The 16,544-nt window shown below is 37.3% G+C and overlaps 1 protein-coding gene across 1 annotated transcript in view; it reads left to right on the top strand.

Moving 5' to 3' along the window:
* ARL15 (ADP-ribosylation factor-like 15) overlaps positions 1–16,544 on the top strand; it is a 211,901-nt gene that overhangs the window by 63,368 nt on the left and 131,989 nt on the right. The window contains exons 2-3 of the mRNA XM_010005336.1: positions 5,590–5,734; positions 8,732–8,791. Coding sequence (XP_010003638.1) covers positions 5,590–5,734; positions 8,732–8,791 — 205 coding nt within the window. The remainder of the gene's footprint in view (positions 1–5,589; positions 5,735–8,731; positions 8,792–16,544) is intronic.

Raw genomic sequence — 16,544 nt, 5'->3', positions numbered from 1 at the left:
GCTAGTAGGGGGAAAGGACTTGTTTCCTTACAGCTTCTTCCAGGAAATGTATGTTTGTGACTACATTTATTGAATGCTTGTGGTTGCTAAAGCCCTTAACTCTGGGTCATGCCTTCTCCCCAGAGCAGTCCCTCTGCTCACAAATAAAGCAAATTATCAGGACATAAAGTACTGCTTTCTGCCCAGTTGCTGTACAGACAAAGATACTGTCCTTCATCAATATGGCAGCCAGCAGCTTGGCCATCAAAACCTGAATTGAAACCTTGAAATAGCAAAGACTTGATTTTTTTCAGAAATCTAAAAGTTGTTCTGGATTTTGGATAGGATGCATCCCACTGTGATTATATTGTCACTTGAAGACTGCTCCATGACCATGGAGTATTTTGAAGTGAAATGCTCTTAACAGCAGTGTCATATCTGGCTTGTCAGAAGTCAGCCACTTCTTTCTTCTTGATCCAGTTTCATCCAGGCCTTCTCCACTGGTACTAGAGTTGTCAAATACATAAAAAAAATTAATAGGACTGTGTCATTTGTTTGGTTTTGATACTTAAGTCTATGTCTTATGTCTTCGTTGAGCTGTTGACTAGATAAGGATATTGAAAGTCATTTGAGAAGTGATTGCTCCTTTAGAGACTCCAGAAGCATGGCTCCTCTGAAGTACCATGAAGTTTTTGACAGGGGTTGGTGAATGATTTCAACCAATGAACCCAAATGTATTTCTATTCTTAGTGGTCTGAAAGGAGAATTTGAGATTCCTGCTTCAAACAGTATGTTGCTATTTTAGTGTCCTGTAACATTTCTCTAAGGTAGACATAAGGACTCTGTTCTGTAAAACTGCCTCTCTTCATTAAGAAATTGTTTTTCTCTCTCCTGTTTTCCTGTCTTGGATGCCATGTTCTTGTTTGTCTGCCTGCAGCATAGGCTGGCATAAAACTGAAGAGATATAGGTGCATGTAGAGGAAGAGTGCTTTGGGGTTCAACCAGTGGTCTGACCACGCACTCTTGAGGATTAGCCAGTTTAAATATGAGGATTGCTTTGTCCTGGGATGGAGAGGAGACTGAGGGGCAACTTCATCAGTGTTTACAAATATGTTCAGTGTCTGGAGGATGGAGCCAGGCTTTTTTCAGTGATGTCTAGTGATAGGACAAGGGGCAGTGGGTGCAAACTGGAACATAGGAGGTTCCACGTAAACATCAGAAAAAACTTCTTTACTGTCAGAGTGACAGAGCATTGGAACAGGCTGCCCAGAGAGGCTGTGGAGTCTCCTTCACTGGAGACATTCAAAACCCACCTGGACACGTTCCTATGTGATGTGCTCTAGGTGATCCTGCTCTGGCAGGGGGGTTGGACTAGATGATCTTTTGAGGTCCCTTCCACCTCTAAGATTCTGTGATTCTGTGACACACTCAATGGCTGGAGGCAGTGTAATGTATTGGGGAAAGAAGTAATTCAGGGATGTTTGCTTCCCTGAGCTTCAATCTGTGATCGCTGAGCATCATATATATTCCAGCTGTTTGGCCACCCCTGGTATAGACACAATATTTAGTGCTTTTCTTGGAAGAAATCTCTGTAGGACTTTAAAGGGACACTGTCTAGGATTGTCAGCTCACATACTGATCCATCTACAACTGGAATAATCTGATTTGGATAGAAATCCCTAATGAAGAGTAGCAAGACTGGCTAACTTTTCCCCTTAGCTCTTGTGAATGACTGTACATGCACATGCAGCATGCATGCATGCACACAGGCCAGTAGAATTAAAGTAACAGTGCTGCTTAATATTGCAGTTTTCTGCAGAGTGCAGCACCTAGTTCCTCCAAGTTTCCTGGACAAATACATCCTTTTTTCCAAAAATCACTAAATGTATACATTTTTTCAAGATACTGTGTTGTTTTATTTTCAATACTTTTAAATCTGCTTGTTCATTTAAAAGCAACCAAACAAACAAAAAACCCCAAACCAAATAAATTAACTCCTGACTCTCCCTGCCTGCCTGTCTTTTCCTGCTTCTTCTCCCCATCCAATGGCTATAAGGAGTTTTGAGTGTGATGTTCTAAAAAATGATGAAGACTGACACTTTACAGGACATGTCTCTCTCTTCCTTTAATGTAAGGTCTTACCCTGATAGGATGAAAGGGCTCCAGATAATCTTCCTTTTTTTATTGCCAGCAGTAGGGTTGAAATACATTACTGTACCTCAAAAAATATTTCCATGACTATGCCAGCTAGCTCTGCTTGACCCCATAGATGCAGTAGTCAAGTAGGGTTTTTTTCTGTCTGCTCTAGCACTCTGTCCAAGTGGCCTCATTTAGAGGTTTGGAATTTGTTTTATAAACCCAAAAAGGCAGGCTTTTATTGGATATTCATTCATTGAGCAAATTAGGTTTGGAAATGAAAGAGACCTCCATGTTTATATCAGACAAGTGTTTCAAGACCAGTCAGGCTGTTAATTCACATTTCTCTTACGCCCTTTGGATTGTCCAAATGAGGTGGAAAGTGCTGGTTTTGGAAAGGGCTGAGTGCTGTTTGTCAGCTGAACCACTTTCTCAAGGTTTTTGAAAAATTTGTATTTTGTAATTCCAGGAATGGCTTCTGTAGTTACTAATGCACATTTTTTGCAATTCCATGTATTTCATACTGCTCTGTAATACGTGACAACATCTTAAATAATAGTGTAGCTCTACTTCATGCTTTATAAAATATTTCAGGAGTCATTTCCTGCCCATAATCAAAAGCAGAATACAGGATGTAATTTTATTTGCATGGTCAGTGACCTCTGAGTTTTCTAGTCTCTACAGTTCTTGTGCAGCTACTAAATGTAGCTGCCAAAGTTGTGACAATAGACTTTTAGTCTCCATAATGGGTGCTTAAGTAGCCCTGACTTTGTTAGGGGCCAAGTAACTTTAAGCTGCTGAGAGAACAGGAAGGCAGTGATTGAACTGTTTGTAGTGATATTTGCAATGGAAGAGATGTTCATGGAGCTTGAGTAAGTATCACTAAACAACTTTATAAAATTTGAATACATTGTTACAAATGTCCCCTAAAATGTAAAATTCTTATGTCAGCCTGCGGTAAGTGCTATACACAGTAGTTTGAATTTCAGCAGCTTTTTTTTTTTTTTTTCTTTTTTTTTAAGCTAGAATATTTAAAGTCTGTTTTCACTCCAACCAACCAAAATATACACTAAAGGAAATAGGAAATTAGCCTTGCAGAAGGACAGACTCATGAACATAACAAATATAGGGGAATAGTATGAATTATCAGTATTAAATAGTATTATTAAATAAGTATATTCAATATTCATTAAATATGAGTATTACATAGTATAAATATAGTATTAAATATGAGAGTGGTCTGGAGGGAACCATTCCCCTGTTTTCTGGGATTTGGTGTCAGCTATGAGCACATACCTGTGATTATTGGTGAAGGATGAGTGGGTGACATGTCTATGTTTGCTGCCTTGGATGTGCAATATGACATGGATTTCTGGCTATATGTTTACCTGCATGTTTAATTAATTGCACGTGAAAGTTCTCCAGACTAAGTTAGACTCAAGGAATCTGCACTAAAGAGATTTTGAACTTAGAAAACAAGCCTGCAGAGCCCACAGAGTCTTCATAAGTGTTCTGTGAAAAGCAAATCTACCTTTGACAGAACTGCAGGTTATCGAACATTGTCAGGGCTGCAAGAGTCGTGTCTGGATGCACAAGCATAAGGTCTGGACAGAGAGAAGCACAGATTTTCCTTGGCTGATATACTACTTTATGTTTTTCAATATGACATCAAGAACTTGTTACAAAGATGCTGTGCTGACAGGGACAAATTGAATACTTTTTGAAGACTGGCTGCAAAGGGTCTGACACACAGCCTCGGGACCTCTGGCAAGCTTCGAAGAATTTTATGTGGCCTTCAGCCTGATATCCATTAAGTGGAAATTCTGTTTGAAGGAGTGCATGTTGTGCAATGGACTCAGTTGGCCTTTCTCACTTAAGTACCAGAGTAGAATATTTACTGTTGCTTTGTAGAATCTGTGAAATAAGTATAAACTGACGTCAGCGAGTAAAGCTAGAAGGCATGTTTACTCAGTTTAGCTACAGACACACATATAAGGGCAAACCTTAATGAAAAAAATACTTTCTGAGTCAGAGTTTCATAGAGGCAGAGCTTTATTTTTAAAATATGTTGCCTTTGTTCAGCAAGCTACTACAGTAAATGCCTTTACTCCTAAAATATTTCCTTTCACATTTCTAAAAGGTGTTGATTGAATTTTGTAATATTCTTTGAATATCTTTAGCTGTTTTGGCACCATGTATAATAACTTCCCATCTTTACAGAAAGAGTCCAATTAAAGTTCTCCATTCAGTGAGCTGTCTTTTTATAAAGGCGACTTTGGATGAGTTGTGCACAGAACCGGACCCCACTATTTGCAACAGTGCCTTACTGACATCTGTTCAGTTTCTGTTCCTCCAGGAGTCCTCAATGAGAGGTCCTGGGCAGTCGCCTAGACAAATTAGGTTAAGGTTGTAAAGACTGGATTTCTTCACCCACTGGGGTGGTTGGCTTGTGGTTAAGATGGAAAAAGAGAACTGAGACTATGTGTGACAGAAGAGTGATTGCACAAACCATGTTTTCCCTTCCTTGTAATAGCAGGATGTATTCCTCTGATATGAAGGTGGCACATATTGGGGAAGAAGTTATTTTATACATGGAGGTGTTGGAGGTCTATCTGGGATATTAACATATACCTCAAATGTAAACTTGCTAGCTTTCCCAGAATGGTAATTTTTTAGATTTTTTCATATTATCTATATTACATATAAAGAAAGATCTAATCAACCTGAGTTAAAGGACCTTTTGGATGAGCTTGGCCTAATCGGGTAATGCTGTTTAAGAGAAGAACTTCAAAGTAATAAAGGCTTTCTATAAGAGAATTTTATACTTTAGGTTTTGATTAAGTTATACTTCTCCAAGGAAAGTGAGAGATTTACGTATTCATGATTAGAGCTATGTCCAACAAAATTGATTTATTATTAACGACTGATATTCTACGGTAACACACAACAAACCAAGTCCAGGAAGGACATAAATGTATCAAAGTACTCTAATTGTTTCTTGTGACAACAGGTAGAGCCTGAGCAGCAGATACTTACAAGCTGCTCCAATGTTCATACCAGGTATTGCATGAATTCACACAGTAGGCAGACTCATGTATATCCAAACACAAAGTTGAGTAGGGCATGTGCCTATGTTGCCGTATATATACTGTTCATGCTATTCAGGAAATGGATGTCACTTTCCTAAATCCAAATGCATAAAGTTTAGGTGAAAAGTTAACAGGTTTATTTATGTTTTCTTATAAAGCTGTTCTAGATTTTAGTTGATGTGGTCTCAGTGTATTAATTGTTGATTTTGTCTAAAAAGTATGCTGGAATAATGATTTGTTCCTCTTCAATGTCTTTATGTTTCTCAAGTTGATTTTTGCACCTCAATCGATACACATCTGCTAAAAAAAAAAAAAAAAAAAAAAAGAAAAAAGAAAAGTAACTTCTTTTTGGTTTTCTGTTGTTTGTTTTTCCCTGTCCTGGCAGTGTTTTAGGGCACTTTGCTGCAAGGGACCGCCACCACCACGACCTGAATATGACTTGGTTTGCATAGGCCTCTCTGGTTCTGGCAAGACAAGTCTTCTATCACAGCTTTGCAGTGAAAGCCCAGAGAATATAGTGTCTACCACAGGTAGGATGCTGCCTTTATTCCATTGTGTGCTGTAATGTTGCCCCAAAGTAATATTTTAAATACATAACAAAAGTAGTAGAGAATTCAGCTTAGTTATCTTGCTTCTGAAAGTACATAATGGTTTGCTTTGAAGGTACTACTACTTACTCTACAGTGTTTGGTCATATGCTGGGGAGTATCAAAGAAAACATACAATTTGGGATGTGTTGAAAGTCATTGTGGTGTAATGCAGTAGAACCATTGGAAACATACAGTAGTGTTGTAGTGTATGTAAACAGTTACATGTTAACATAGTAACATGTTAAAATGTTACTTCTTCTGCTTTCATTTCTGGTTTTGAAGCATTTTTGTTATATGGACAGAAAAGTGGCAAATGTGCTATTAAAAAAGAACAAGACAGTTATGCTCCAAAACTTAACTTGGGATTTATTTATTCTCATACTTGGTCAGGACTGCTTTGTGATATATGCTAGCAACAAAATTAATAAATGTAATAGAATTCATAGAATCTCAGAATGGTTAGGGTTGGAAGGGATCTTAAAGATCATCCAGTTTCAACCCCCTTGCCATGTTCAGGGACACCTTAAGGTAGACCTGGTTGCTTCAAGTGCTATCCAGACACATCCTGACCTTGAACACTTTAGGAAGGGGGAATCCCAGAGAAGCCCAGGGAAGTTTGGAGGCCCCGTGATCTTTACTATCCCTTCCAACCCAAACCATCTATGATTCTGTGATCTAGAGTTTCCCTGAGCTGTTTATTTCTGGTGATAATCCTTTATCTTTAGATCAACTAAAAGACTTGTTAAAGTAGAAAGGACAGCTTGGGATCAGAGAATCGATTTACAAAAGTTTGAGTGGCATTGAGAAGATACATAAAAACAGACATAACAACCGCATACAACATACCTTTTAGGTATCCCAAGTACAAAAAATTGAATATGCATACTGATATAGATGAACCAGAATGCCTAATACTGAAAAAGGTATTTTGATTTAAAAACAAAACAAACCAAAGAAACAGAAAACAGTGCCAGAAAATTAAAAACCAAACATGTGAAGTGAGAAAAGGGAATACCTGTCTGCAGAGTTCAGAAAGAGGACAGATTAGGTCATAAGAGATGGAAGAAATCTGGTTCTGTAGCCACAGCAATTTACTAAGGTTGATTTGGTGAGGGAACAGATACTAAGTGTTGTGCGAGTAACTTTTGTTTATAGTTACCTGGTTTTATATTGTGGCTGTGGTTCATGGGTTTGGATTTTATGATTGTTCCTTAGCAACCCTGACTGCTTTTCAGTGCATCTTTGTTTAAATTACAGGAACATAACATTACTTATTACAACTGTAAGTAAACAAAGTAAATCAGGTATAAGAAAATACTGGGTATTTTCTGTGATGAATAATTGAGCCATTGTCTTTATGGGATGTAACTGAATGTTACTGACACTTCACTTTGTGGAGGAGGTGCCAATGCCTACCTAGCTCAAGAAGTTGGAAGGAAATAACAGTATAATTCAGCCTTTTCCCCCCACCCACTTTTTTTACCCCTCTCCTGAGCTTTATCTTTAGACTTCACCTGGAATTAGAGCAAATTAATAGTTTAACACTTTAGAACCTGAAGGAAATAGTAACAGCAATTTACATAATGTAGATCTATCGAAGGAAACAATGAAAATACAATTAATTCTGAAATCAAGTTTCTTGCATGTTTTTAGATAGTTGCAACAAAATACCATTATTTATTTAGGCAACTTGAGGAATGAAAACAGACTGGAAAAAAACAGGCAGCACCGGAGCAAAAATAAATAAACAAACAAATAAATAAATAAATAAACAAGGTATTCTGCTTTAAATACATCTACGCATATGTACTATATCTGTGCTGTATGAGAAAATATTGTTGAGAATCGTGACAACTTCTTCACTCAGTTTTCAAACTATAACCAGTATTTTTGCTTTTCTCAGCAATACCACTCCAAATTATTTTTTTTTTCGTTTCTAGGAAGAGTTTAGGATTTGTTTTAAGATGACAAAACAAAAATATTTCATAATTATTCCCTTCAGATTTTCTTGCACTTTACTGCATTTAGTACTAACCATGGTTGAAGTACTGGAATATCCAATTTGTCTGATTTGGGAGAAAAAATGTCATGTTTCTGTTAAATGATAGCTAATAAACTTGGAGTGAAACAGTTTTTAAAAAATTTCTTTGCTCGGTTCACAGATATGTAGTGCTTTTGAAACTACTTCTGCTACATGGAAATAAATTTAATGTCTGGATTTCAGATGTAATTTTTCCTGTATAAAGTATTATATATACTTCCATGTATTATGCACTAAACATGCAGAATATAGTATATTCCATTTCTTTTGGCTGTCTGAATTTTCAATTAAGGAAAAGCATAACACTTAAGAAAGTTTTTTTAGTTTTAAGCATGTATCAGGCTAATGGTGAATTCATAGATGCTTCTAATGTGCTTCTAGCCACTTAAGGTCTGTAAAAGGATCTTTCTGTAGTAATGTTTACAGACATGATTAATACTGTAGGTGGAATCAAAACCTGTGGAGTTAAAATGTAAGTAAATACTGATCTGAATTGCATGTTGTCTTCTACATCTCCTAAAAATTACACAAAGATCACTTCATGTTACTGGTAGTTTGAAATCGAAACTTTAGGTACAGATGCATTGAAAGCTTGTTTTATAAAGGTATATTCTGTACTAACTCCTTACCAAATGGTAGATGGTCTGGCTTGAAGTTTTGTGCTGAATTTTAAGTATGCAGGCTATTTAATAGTTTCATTGCAAAACATATCACTTATACTGATTTATTCTTCACTTCTCCCCCCTTCCATAACTAGTATTTTTAAATGTCATATTAAAGCAAAATTTCAAATGCAAAGTACAGGTTCTTGATAAAAAAGTCTTTATGTGTGCAAATGATTTCAAATTGCCTCTTCAACAAAACAACATACTAATACTCTTTATTTGTGTTTTTAGGTTTTAGTATAAAAGCGGTGCCATTCCAGAATGCCATCTTGAATGTAAAAGAACTTGGAGGTATAATATTTATTCATTTTATTATAAAAACTAAATTTCATCATACCAAACTGTTAGCTGTTTCTAACTTAGGAATGAGAACTCAGTATGGCTGGACTAAAATCTGTGTTTCAGCACAGCAGAGAAAGTTGAGAAAAATTGTACGCACATTCACTACAAAGAACAAAAAAAGCGAGCAGAGAAATGTGGAAAAGTGTTGTGTATCTCCTTGGATTGCAGTGGTTAAGTTACACAGAAATACAAAGTGGACTCTAATTGTAGTACAGCTCACGTGGTAGCTCAAAGAAGCGTGTCACCTGTGTTTATTGTATGTATAAGCTTTTACTTACGAGCACTGCCTCTGGTAGCTAGGTGAACATCTGGCAAAACCAGTATAGTAGCTGCACTGCTGAAAGTGTTGTAAAGGCAGCCAGCTTCCAGTGAATCATATTCTCTGATGCCTATTATTTTCTTGGATTTTTTTAAGTTTTGGAGAGATGGTTGCTATGTGGTTGGGCTTTTTTAATTGTCTGTGTACAGGTAAGCTGTTTGGCTGCCCAGTTCTGACCCTGAGTCTCAAGAGATCAAGAGGTAGCTCTGTTAAAAGGAATAATACACTCTCCTAATGAGAGTTCCTATGGAATCTAATTTCATGTAGTGTTCTTCTAATTTAAAAAATCCACATAGATCTTCTTTATATTCTAGAATTTCTGTAGATAATGTATATAATTTCCTATCCATGTAAACATAGTGGAGTGGAATGAATCTTGAGGGTGTTAATTAGATTTTTAGCAAGGTTGAAACCTCTCTCAGATTCTCTGGGGTAGCAGTTAACTTGGTTCTTCAAGTAAGTCTCAAGAGATCAAGTTTCATGATGGTTGCTTTATCTGAAACTGTTTTAAGAAAGCTCTGAGATAAGCACATATTAAAAGGATAGCATTTCCTCTTTACTACTGTTGGTCCAATGATTTAAACATATATATTTTTGTTTGAGCATGTGTCGTGGCTCTTTGTCTCTCTTTCCTGCCTGGCTTACCAAAAATGTGGTTTGGGCCCAACAGGGCAACAAAGAAAACAGCCCCATGGCTGCTTGCTCAACTCCTCATACACACACACGCATTGGGATGAGGAGGACAAAGCTCATGGGTTGAGACAAAGGACAAGGAGGGTTCTTCAATGATTAAGGTCCCAGGCAAAACAGACTCAAATTGGGGAAAAAAAATAATAATTTAATGGCACACTAATCAAACACACACAGGAAACACACAACACACAGAGCAGGGCATGCATGTGTTACCCCTCCCTTCTTCCCGGGCTCAAATCACTTTGTTCCCAGTTTCTCTCCCTCCTTCCCCCCAGCGGCACAGGGGGACAGGGGATGGGGTTTAGAGTCAGTTCACAGGCTGCTGGTTCCTGCTGCTCCTTCCTCCTCAGGAAGAAGGATTCCTTACAGTCCTGCCCTGGTTCCCCATGGGGTCCCTCCCATGGCAGAGAGTCCTCCACGAACCTCTCCTTCATGAGTCCTTCCCACGAGGTCCGGAGCTGCTCCAGCCTGGGCTTCCCACAGAGTCAGGGGCTGCTTCGGGAACAAACTCCCCTGGCGCTGGGGTCTTCCAAAGCTGCATGATCAGAGTCCACAGGCAGCAAATCCACTGGCCACAAAATCCAAGTCCAGTGGCCAAGTTCCTGGTGCCCCCAGGGAATGTTCCACCACGTTCCTCCCTGAGTGCAGGGGCACAGCTGCCATCTGGCCACGGGTTGCAAGGAAACTTCTGCTTGGGCACCTTCTTCCTCTTCTTCCTCACCAACTACCAGCGCAGCTCTCCTTCCCCAGCACAGCTCCTCTCCCCTAAGTGCTTTTCTACTCAGGTGTTGTGTTGATTCTTTCGTATGTTAATCACAGAGGCACATCTATTGTCCCTCTATTGGCTCCTTGGCTGGGTTTGGAGCAGGGGGAGCTTCTCAGCTTCTTACCAGAGCCGATCCTGTGGCCCTTCCCTTGTTGCCAAAAAACCCAGCAAGCCAAACCAGAACAGCATGTTTACACATTAAATTGCCTAATCTCTATGAAATATGTAATTCATATAGATAAATGCAGTTTTTGCATCGAGAATCAAATTTGAGTATTCTATATCAGATCATTGTTGATGTCTTTTATGTAACCTTGTCTGATCATACAACTGTTATGCAGTTATGTGTGTTATGAGAAACCTTAACTCAGTGGAGTTTTTTGATGTCTCATGACAGGATGTCCTGAAGTAATCCAGAATGTTCATTTTGGATTTATTTTTTTTTAACTTATTCATCTCTTCCTAAAGACAGAAGGATTGTCAGAATGTTTTTACTCACCTTTTTATTTCTTTAACTGTGGGTGTTTACATGTCTGTCCTTAGAAATTATTTTGCCTGGTTTTTTTTCTATGAGTTATTGCATAAAAATGCCAATTCTGTAAGTTTTTCATTGCCTAGGTAAGGGAGCTAAGGCAAGCTTCCAAAGATTTTTCTTCCAAAAGTTGGTGGTCAGTGTTTAATCTACTAGTTGGGTTTTGATGTTTTCCTATTTGATGAAGGTAAAGCCTGTGCTTTCTGAAGCATGCATGATTTCACTCTTCCTGCTCTATGAAAATGAAGGAAAGCATTGTACATATTTAATCACTGCTAAATTTTATTTTGGAATTTCTGGTCTTGAAAAGGAGCCTATGCTTTTGTTCTCATTCCTAGTTTTTTCCTTCACTTGTTATGGTATAGTTTTCTCTTTACTGTAGTATGGAGGTCTTGTCCAGGTATTTCATCTTGGGGACTTGGAGAAGTTCTTAACAATCACTATCCATTGTTGCATGTTATTCAAAGTTTTATAAAGTTTTAATTTTTGATACATGGTTTTAAAGTGATCTTTTATATTTAGGTAACTAAAAGCTTCCTCTGTCTTTGTACACCAATGTATTGACAGCTGATATTTAAAATCTAACAGGTGAAGTCATACTGTTCAGTATTCTTACATTCAGCAGCCAAGTAGTTATGTGAAACAGATGCTGACTGTGTAGTATCCGTTTTGTTTGGTTGAAGCAGTATCCTTCCTTGAGGTCGAAGAATGTGCTAGTTTTCACTGTGTCTGGTTGCCTTCTGGAGCTGTTAATGGAGTCAGGTTTTATTTCTTCATTTCTGTAGGGTTTGTAAATTTTCAGGCAAAGTGGATAGAAAACAGTCTCTTCCTTTTTTCTTCCTGGTCTAATTATCTCCTCATCAGCATTTACAATTAGGGACATGATCAGATTTGCTGTGTTCTTTTCATAGAAGTTTATCTTTGAAGTAAATGATAGTAGAATACTAAAAAATACATTTTAATAATCCTGTTACTGATTTCTTTTTAATTGTGTTTGTTTCTTAAGCCAGGCTGTCTTTCTATCAGAAAACAAGGGTTTTATCCAATTTCATAAATTTTAAGTAGTTTTTTTAAAATACTGGATTTGATCCTAAGTAAGATTATATATATCTTTCAAATCAAACATAGCCCTGCATTAATTACTTGAGAATAACATCTAGCTTTATTTACTAAGTTAAACTGACCATTCTTTAAGATCCTATCTTGATATACCAATAATCAATTTCTGCTCTGTGAGAAAAAAACCCCAAAGCAAACCCAACATTTGCTTTCAAAAAAATGTTTTCAATAAAATGTGTGCAATTTAGATTACTGGGAAGTTGTGCCATGGTCTAGTCCATATTCTTTCAGAACGTACTCTTAATCAGGATAACTGGAAATGTCTATATTATACAGCTCAGCTGAGTAATAGTATAGAAAAAAATTACAGATTTGATGATTTTCTGTCACAGTAAAGCAAATCTGGTAAAAACCAAGGGTGAAATGGTGTATGATGATTATACAGGAGACTGGAAAAATAACAGAGATTATAACATTTGTGTTCAGAAGGTTCTAACAGTGTTTTGCTGAAAGGAGTTTGGGATGCTGAATGCTGAGGCTTCTTCTCAAGACAGATAATAAAGGTGGAACGCAAGAGGAAACTTTTTATTTTTCTCTAACAAATTCCAGCCTGAAAACACAGTGCCCGAAACCATTATTTATTAAAGTGTGTTTATTCAGTCATTTGCTGTTGTAATGCTGTCAAAACAGAATGCGAAGTCATGGTGTCTTATACTTATGACGTAGGTACTTAGATAGGCCTAAATCAAAATTACAGGTCCATTTCTGGAGGTCAACTAATAATTTACAGGGGTTTTTTTTTTGTTTGTTTGGTTTTCATGTTTGGGTTTTTTTTTTTAGAATAAGTTTAATTTACAGTTTTGTTTATCTTCTAAATTCAGGCTTGAAAACTACTGGTGGATGCCAAATACTGAGACTGGACAAATTTAAAATAATTATTCTGGACATGAACAGGTTTTTTTCTTCTTACCAAGTTTAAAAATGCTAACAATGTGTTAAAGGGTTTAGTAACATTCTCTTCTTTATGCAATAAAATATATCGCCATATGTTTGTGTTAAATTTTGTAATCCACCCAAAGGCCTTCTTCACAAGCATAGACAATGAACATGTTGTGTAGTCATATTTAAAACTTCATTTAAGACGAAATGTGTTAAGTGCTTAGCAAGAGTGGAGTGATTAATATCAGGGATGCTTGAACCTCCAGTTTGTTGGGCATGACCAGGAAAGGAGATGGTAACTACCTTCCTCACTGCTGCTCCTTCTGAAGCTTCATGACCAAAGTAATAAATACACACTCTTAGGCCAGGTAAATTAATTGTCTAGGTGAGAGCTTGAGAACAAACAGCTATAAATAGGATTGGTTAGAATAAGCATGTGTATTTTGCCTTAATTTGGAAGCAAAGAAGACAGGAGGGGAGATCACACTGTCAGCAATCAAAGTTGACTGGAAAAGATGAACCCCTGCAGAAGATGGCTACAGTTGTCAGGTAGTATCTGCCTTGTGAAAAAATGAGGGAGGAAGGAGAAAACAATGTTGAGCTAGTAATGAAAATTTTACATTTGAATAGTTATGGGAAACACTCTCCTTTGCGTTTTCGATGTAGAGGGGAGTACTGAACCCCTTTCTAACAATATAGTCTGGCAGAGCTATTGAAATTTCATCTAGTTAGTCATCAGAAAACCAATCCCACCAGAAAATGCCAGCCTAAGCCATTTTCACAGGGATGAAGTAGCACAAAGCAATGAAATCTCTCTAAGGTATTTGACTAAAAGGCAGTTGACACCTCTACAAAATCTGACTGTTGAGTGCTTGCAAAGCCATCTGCAACATAGCTGCATCTCACAGTTTACAGAACATCTTAGCAGATGAAATTTTTAGATGACCCTGATGAGCTGTCCAAGCTGTGAGTCTCACAGAGTCATTCAGCTTCCAAAAGCATTAAAGTTAGATCTGTTTGCAATCAGTCATACTCAATCTGCTGTTCAAATAGTGCTTAAGCCCAGACTCTGTAACAGTTTCCTAATTTCATAGGTAAAAGAGATAATTTACATCTGTTTAAGGATCTCCTCAATGTGAGTCCTGAGGAAGCTCTGCTAAGTGTTCAGCACTAGTGATCTTTCCACTGTTCTTCAGAAATATTGTCCTTTTTCTACATTTAGCATTAGAGAGCAGACAACCCACTGCCTATCTTATTCAAAACAAGTAGAAGCCATGTGAGCAACACCTATCTATAGCTCATGTGAGCAACATCAAATCTATACACAGTATGTTAAGCAAAACGCAGAATTTCCTAGTCATATTTTTTGTGGGGTGGGGGTTCTGGTTCTTGTTGATGGGATTTGTGGAGAGAAAAGTAGAACCTTTTGGGGTTTTGTTTGTTTGTTTTAAGGCTAAATCAAATGGTGTATAGGAGCCTAGTTTGGCATCAGAAATGATAGCTACATTTTATGAACTCCACCTCAGACAAACAAACAGTTATTTTTTATTTGAGACGGAAAAGGCCTGGATCCTTGCAAACGCTAAAGTGGTTTCAAACTTTTGTAAACCAGACAACAGAAATGCTAGACAGACAGATATACACAGTTGTGGTAGACTTGCTGCATTCTTCATATGCCTACTAGTTCTAAGTGTCACAAAGAAAGATGTGGTTTGAGCTTTATTTGCAATTATCTGCAATGTTAGAACACATTGCAGGACATGTTTTTTTCTTATACTCCTTTTGAAATAATCCTTAAGTTTTTTAATGGACTTTAAAAATTAACTGTATGTTCCTGACTAGAACAGGAAATTTTTGTTTCAAATTGCATGTTTTATTTTAGGATGGTAGTAAAATACACGTGTAAGCAGATCAAACTGACTTTCTTCAGACAAGTGTTTTTAAAACTTAAACGTGCTTGCAACCTAAATGTGGCTCTAACAGTTTTAAATATCAGATTAGCTGGAGATTCAAAGTTGGACACAGCACCTAACTTAGCTGATTGGGAAAATACTGAAAGCTTGACTTTCACATTAATCTCATCAAGGAAGCCTGTAAGACAGAGAAGAAATGATAAAGATGGTTTCCATAAACTTCAGTTTTGTAAGAAAATTAAGGCAGAACATTAATTCCTCAACATTTTGGGGGAGTTTTGTTTTATGCAATTTGTTCAGATTGTTGCTGAATTACTGCAGTGTATATAGATGATCTAGGAATCTCAAAATATGCCTCTTTAAGGAAAGGAAAAAAACCTGCCAATTTGCTGCTGCCATGCTTTGTGTATGCAGGAGTGAACTGCCTGAAAGTCTAGAGAAAGCAGGTTGCGATCACTTGGTCTTAAGACCTAGGAAACTAAAGTCCTGGGACTTCCAAACTTTGTAGAAGGTTTTGGTTTAGCGTCTGTATTGCCACTTAGCAATAAGCAGTAGCACTACAAAATAGCCATCAAGTGGTAATTGGCATTACACCAGTGGTAAGCTTCCGTATCATGTGTATGGATGCGTTTTTCAGGGGGAACACATTGCATGTACATAGAAAGCAGGTATCTTAGAAAGGGTTTATAACTTTATGTGTAACAAAAAGGAGCTAAAAATGTGAAAAATGGCTAATCATCATCATCATCATCATCATCATCATCATCTGTATGCCGTGTTTCTTCAAGGGCAGTACTGGGGGACCAAAACAGAAAATATGCCCAAGACAGATAAGGAGCAGCCACATCTCAAAAATATGTTAAGATTTCTTAGGATTTCAGGCATCTTCCTGATTACCTAAGAAAAAAAAGTCAGTTTTCCTTGTGAAGAAATTATGCGAAATTAAGTCAAAAGCCTTACACAGATTTAGAACCAGTTATTTCAAAATTATGTTCATAAAGTTTTCTTGGAGTGGGATGGTAGCAAGTATTTAAAGATTTTGCAAGAAAGGACAAGAGATTTCTTTTTCTCTTCCCTTCCTTCTTACTTCCCCACCCATGGGTCAGTTTTTAATGCAAAAAGATGTTCTGGCACAGTTGACATATTGCTTGATGTCTATTCACTTTTTTGCTTATTAGAAATAGCCTATTTAATATCTGTAGAGGGATTATCTAAATATTTTTTAATCAACTCTAAAGCCTTCAAAATAGCTAAGTGTCTTTATTCCAGGTGAGTGGATGTTCTGTTTGAAGTGGTAAAAAAACTGCTTGCATCTACATTATTTCATGGCCCCAGGTTAACTGATGTTGATGGGAAGGAAAAAAAGTTCTTCCTTGGATTTGAGATTATAAATTCTCTCAAGCTGTGATGTATTTTAAGGCGAACAAGAGATTTCATGTGCAGGCTGGAGTATCTTGAAGCAAGGGCTTAATGACATTCAT

This window comes from Chaetura pelagica, unplaced genomic scaffold (genome assembly GCF_000747805.2).
Source record: "Chaetura pelagica isolate M959 unplaced genomic scaffold, ChaPel_1.0 scaffold37, whole genome shotgun sequence".
NCBI classification, from domain to species: domain Eukaryota; kingdom Metazoa; phylum Chordata; class Aves; order Apodiformes; family Apodidae; genus Chaetura; species Chaetura pelagica.
This window is presented reverse-complemented; position numbering and strand designations above follow the sequence as displayed.